The sequence below is a fragment of the Danio rerio genome, chromosome 12 (genome assembly GCF_049306965.1).
Source record: "Danio rerio strain Tuebingen ecotype United States chromosome 12, GRCz12tu, whole genome shotgun sequence".
NCBI lineage: Eukaryota > Metazoa > Chordata > Actinopteri > Cypriniformes > Danionidae > Danio > Danio rerio.
The window spans coordinates 49,118,879-49,125,000 of NC_133187.1; the positions used below are offsets into that span (position 1 = coordinate 49,118,879).

At 40.9% G+C, this 6,122-nt stretch overlaps 1 protein-coding gene across 2 annotated transcripts in view; it reads right to left on the minus strand.

Annotated features, from left to right (window-relative positions):
- Positions 1-951: 951 nt before the first annotated feature.
- The window catches only part of lhpp (phospholysine phosphohistidine inorganic pyrophosphate phosphatase), a 12,975-nt gene continuing 7,804 nt past the window's right edge, over positions 952-6,122 (minus strand). Inside the window, exons 7-8 of one of the 2 annotated variants that reach the window (XR_012387452.1) lie at positions 3,204-3,489; positions 952-2,242 (exon numbers count right to left, since the gene is read on the minus strand). Coding sequence is in view for 1 of the 2 variants with exons in the window: in NM_001098781.1 (NP_001092251.1) it covers positions 3,399-3,489 (91 nt within the window). In the remaining variant the exon portion in view is untranslated. 2 annotated transcript variants of the gene reach the window in all.

Here is a 6,122-nt window from a genome sequence, read left to right on the forward strand (position 1 = left end):
GTTCTTGATTTTTGCATTTTTCAAACACATGAATGCAGCGATTGGAAGGATTAATAAACACATGCAAATCACCATCATTTATAATTGAATGTGCGTGGGTGTTTAGATCCTGATCTTTTAATGATTAATCGTGCACTGAATGCATTAATGCAGGCTCAACAACTAGACACAGAAAACACTTTTAGTAACCTAAGAAACCCACCACATCTCCAATAATCCATCTTTATATTCTACAGGAAAGCCTAAATGCTTTCATACATGTGATTTGAAAGATGTGAGAAACGATCTCTGCGATCGTTACACATTTAGGATTAATCTACATGTAAAAAATGTATTAATCCGCAGGTCACGTGTGTTCCGAACTGTGGGTTGTGATCCATACAAATCACGGATCAACCGGAATCCATTACACTCCTAATATATATATATATAATTTTTATCTTCTGCATAACTGTTTTTTTTTGGCTTTCCTTGTCTTTTTTAAGTGTAAAATGTATTGAAAATTCAGTTTACAGGCGCTATACAAATATAATTATCACTATTTTTTTATTATTAACGTGATATTAATTCTGTGATAAATTATTTCTGATGAACACGCCACAGTAAATGACCCTGGAGAAACTGAGAACGCTTTTAGATGAGAACATGAGCCCCAGCATTGCTTTACTGGGCTTCAGATGGAGTGTGTTGTGAAATCCTGCAGCAGACGCTTCCCTCCTGAACCCGACTGAGAGGATGCGTGTGAAACTGAGCTCTGTGTGTGTGTGCGTGTGTGACCTCTGCTCCAGTTTGACAAAAGATCTGCGTGGAGTTTGTTCTGCAGCGTTTCATCTCCTCCACATCATACAGTTCCTGAGAGCGACACCAGAGATTTCCAGCTATTGTGTTGAATGAAGCTCAGACAGCGGAGAAACGCAGGAGAGAAGCGTAAACGAGTCTTTCTGCATTAACGAGATTGATCATCAGATTTATTCATGCAAACATGTATCAAACAATCAGTGCATAAACAATTAGAGCTGTGCTGAAAAACAGTTTGAGAAATTGATTCTGAGCTTAGTGTTCAACAGCAGATGATGCTCTAGGATAGTTTTAAACATAAGATGGTGCTTTAGGATAGTTTTGAACAGTAGATTTGCGCTCTAGGCTAGTGTTTAGCAGCAGACGGCGCTCTAGGCTAGTGTTTAACAGTAGATGGCGCTCTAGGCTAGTGTTTAGCAGCAGAGGGCGCTCTAGGCTAGGGTTTAACAGCAGATGGTGCTCCAGGCTAGTTTTGAACATAAGATGGCGCTCTAGGCAAGTGTTTAACAGCAGATGGTGCTCTAGGCTAGTGTTTAACAGCAGATGGCGCTCTAGGCTAGAGTTTAACAGCAGAGGGCGCTCTAGGCTAGTGTTTAACAGCAGAGGGTGCTCTAGGCTAGTGTTTAACAGCAGAGGGCGCTCTAGGCTAGTGCTTAACAGCAGATGGCGCTCTAGGCTAGTGTTTAACAGCAGATGGCGCTCTAGGCTAGGGTTTAACAGCAGATGGTGCTCCAGGCTAGTTTTGAACATAAGATGGCGCTCTAGACTAGTTTTAACAGCAGATGGCGCTCTAGGCAAGTGTTTAACAGCAGATGGTGCTCTAGGCTAGTTTAAACAGTAGATGGTGCTCTAGGCTAGTTTTAACAGCAGATGATACTCCATGCTAGTTTAACAGCAGACGGTGCTCTAGGCTAGTTTTGAACAAAAGGTGGCGCTCTAGGCTAGTTGACCATTAGATGGCGCTCTAGGCTAGTATTTAACAGCAGATGGCACTCTAGGCTAGTGTTTAACAGCAGATGGTGCTCTAGGCTAGTGTTTAACAGCAGATGGCGCTCTAGGCTAGTGTTTAACAGCAGATGGTGCTCTAGGCTAGTGTTTAACAGCAGATGGTGCTCTAGGCTAGTGTTGAACAACAGACGGCGCTCTAGGCTAGTGTTTAACAGCAGACGGCGCTCTAGGCTAGTGTTTAGCAGCAGACGGCGCTCTAGGCTACTGTTTAACAGCAGATGGCGCTCTAGGCTAGTGTTTAGCAGCAGACGGCGCTCTAGGCTAGTGTTTAGCAGCAGACGGCGCTCTAGGCTGGTGTTTAACAGCAGACGGCACTCTAGGCTAGTGTATAACATCAGATGGTCCTCTAGGCTAGTGTTTAACAGCAGATGGCACTCTAGGCTAGTGTTTAACAACAGATGGTGCTCTAGGCTAGTGTTTAACAGCAGATGGTGCTCTAGGCTAGTGTTGAACAACAGACGGCGCTCTAGGCTAGTGTTTAACAGCAGACGGCGCTCTAGGCTAGTGTTTAGCAGCAGACGGCGCTCTAGGCTACTGTTTAACAGCAGATGGCGCTCTAGGCTAGTGTTTAGCAGCAGACGGCGCTCTAGGCTAGTGTTTAGCAGCAGACGGCGCTCTAGGCTGGTGTTTAGCAGCAGACGGCGCTCTAGGCTGGTGTTTAACAGCAGACGGCACTCTAGGCTAGTGTATAACATCAGATGGTCCTCTAGGCTAGTGTTTAACAGCAGATGGCACTCTAGGCTAGTGTTTAACAACAGATGGTGCTCTAGGCTAGTGTTTAACAGTAGATGGCGCTCTAGGCTAGTGTTTAACAGCAGACGGCACTCTAGGCTAGTGTTTAACAGCAGATGGCACTCTAGGCTAGTGTTTAACAACAGATGGTGCTCTAGGCTAGTCTTTAACAACAGATGGTGCTCTAGGCTAGTGTTTAACAGTAGATGGCGCTCTAGGCAAGTGTTTAACAGCAGAGGGCGCTCTAGGCTAGAGTTTAACAGCAGAGGGCGCTCTAGGCTAGAGTTTAACAGCAGAGGGCGTTCTAGGCTAGTGTTTAACAGCAGAGAGTGCTCTAGGCTAGAGTTTAACAGCAGAGGGCACTCTAGGCTAGAGTTTAACAGCAGATGGCGCTTTAGGCTAGTGCTTAACAGCAGAGGGCGCTCTAGGCTAGAGTTTAACAGCAGAGGGCGTTCTAGGCTAGTGTTTAACAGCAGAGGGCGCTCTAGGCTAGAGTTTAACAGCAGAGGGCACTCTAGGCTAGAGTTTAACAGCAGAGGGCGCTCTAGGCTAGTGCTTAACAGCAGAGGGCGCTCTAGGCTAGAGTTTAACAGCAGATGGCACTCTAGATCGCGCTCTCCTGTTAAACTCTAGCCTAGAGCGCCCTCTGCTGTTATAAACTCAGCTCAGAATGGATTTCTCAAAGTTTTTTTTCACCACAGCTTTAATAAACACAGGAACATCACTTTTCAAAACTCGTCCCTAAACAGATTTGAGAAATGAGTTAAACCGGTCTACTATGAGTCTCTTTCACAGTTATTCCGTCAGTGCATCTGCATGAGAGGCGCTACAGTACAGCATCAGTGATCATCAGTTATAGATCAGCGATTGGTCAATATGGCGTCCACAGCAGCGGAGAGGTCATCCACATACGCATCTGCTCTCACACTCGGGTCACACTCATCACTCGGCCTGCAGGAACACAAGAAACACATCAGAAATGCATCGGTGGAGGTCAGACATGGGAGTGTCTAAAGGACTCCTGCCACACTCTGATAGGTGGAATGGTCTGCACAGCATCATGGGTAATGTAGTCTTTTTGTTTAATATAAAGGGAGTAATTGATGACTGCATTGAATTATTAGAAAAAATACATTTAAATTGTATTAAATTGTAGTAAATAACACGCCATCAAGATTTTTAGTTGGAGTATTTTATTCTAGTATGCTACAACAAGTTGCATCTGATATAATGTGATGATGTAAATATCTACTTTGCCACACTTGTTGTAAAGAGCTGAAGATTGCACATCTTTAGGGAAGGTGAAAAACCGCGAGTAAATGGTCTTGATGTTGATTTCTTCAGGCCTGGCGTGTTCAGACAACCGTATTTACTGGGACTCTTATCATCGGCTCAGCAGGAAACACAGGCTCATTAGCAGCGCTGATGATGAAGAGCTGAACCATCTAAACTCCACAGCACTGACTCTTTATTTCTGCAGTGAAATCAGCAATCAGGCTTATTTCCATCACTGGACAGATCTCAGATCAGTGTCTGCGTCTATCTCAGGTTTCCTACAAAGTCTTCCAAAGTCAAATTTAAGCACTTTCAGGGAACATTTTCATGTAAATATATCAAAACTTAATTTGTTCAGTTTTAAATATATGTCAGTATTCATTCATTCATTTTCTTTACGGCTTACTCCCTTTATTTATCAGGGGTTGCCACAGCGGAATGAACCGCCAACTTATCCAACACATGTTTTACGCAGCGGATACAATTTAGCTTAGTCAATTCACCTGTAGCGCATGTGTTTCGAGTGTGGGGGGAAACCGGAGCACCCAGAGGAAACCCACGCCAACATGGGGAGAACATGCAAACTCCACACAGAAACACCAACTGACCCAGCCGGAACCTAAACCAGCGACCTTTTTGCTGTGAGGTGACAGCGCTACCCACTGCGCCACAGCACTGCCTATATGTAAATATATCACAAGTAAATATATCAGAACTTATTTTGTTCAACTTTAAATATATTATACGTAAATATATGTAAATTTAACAAAACTTAATCTTCATTTTAAATATTCATTCATTCATTTTCTTGTCGGCTTAGTCCCTTTATTAATCAGGGGTCGCCACAGCGGAATGAACCGCCAACTTATCCAGCAAGTTTTTACGCAACAGATGCCCTTCCAGCTGCAACCCATCTCTGGGAAACATCCACACACACACTCGCACACACACTCATACGCTACGGATTAGAGATGAGTTATTAAATCTATTATGTTTAGAAATGTGTTGAGAAAATCTGCTTTCTATTAAAAAGAAATTAGGGAAAAATTTAAACGGGTGAATAATTCAGGGGGGCTAATAATTCTGACTTTAACTGTATATTTAAATATATATATGTAATTAGTCAAACTTAATTTTTCAAATCAAAATATAAGTAAATATACATTTTAATATATCAAATCTTATTTTTTCAGCTTTAAAGGTGATTTTTATATTTGTTTTTAAATTTAACAGCAGAATATTGTTTATTTAATTTCTGAAGCCTCAGATTACAGACTTTCAGATGGCTTCATTAATATCTAATTCTAACAAACCATACATTAATAGAAAGCTTATTTATTTACCTTTTAGAGAACATATAACTCAAAATTTCATTTGTGTGGTCCAGGGTCAAACATATACATATACATATATACACACACACACACACACACACACACACAGAATTATTAGCCACCCTTTGAATATTTGTTTTTTTAATATTTCCTAAATTACATTAAACAGAGTCAGGCAAGTTTTACAGTATGTCTGATAATATTTTTTCTCCTGGAGAAAGTCTTATTTGTTTTATTTCGGCTAGAATAAAAGCAGTTTTTAATTGTTTTAAAGCCATTTTAAGGTCAATATTATTAGCCCCCTTAAGCAATATTAGTTTTGGATTGTCTCCAGAACAAACCACTGTTATACAATGACTTGCCTATTTACCCTAACTTTACCTTAATTAACCTAGTTAATCCTCTAAATGTCACTTTAAGCTGTATAGAAGTGTTCTGAAGAATATCTAGTCAAATATTATTTACTCAGCCATTAGAGATGAGTTATTAAAACTATTATGTTTATAAATGTGCTGGAAAAAAAAATCTCTCCGTTAAACAGAAATTGGGGAAAAAAATAAACAAGGGGGCTAATAATTCTGACTTCAACTTTATGTATGTGTGTGTATGTATATATATATATATGGTGCTTGTATTTGCTTCTGCTATACGTCCACAACTTCACACACTGGGTTAAATTAGGCTTTACAGTTTCCATGTTCAGTCCTTTTTCTTCCACTGTATCTTTTTAAGAAAAAAGCAGCAGCATAACAACCTGTCATTCAATCAGAAGACAAAGTCAAAGCCGAGCTGACAGCCAATCTTTCCTAGGCTCAGCAAAACTTGCAAAAAATACCTCTGAATTCCTGCAACTGCAATACTTACACAAATATTTCTTATTCAAATCTTCAGCAACGCTGTTTAACTCGTGAATTTGTTTTACATTTATTTACACCTTGACCGATTTTTGTATGACATGGCCATTAAAAATACAAT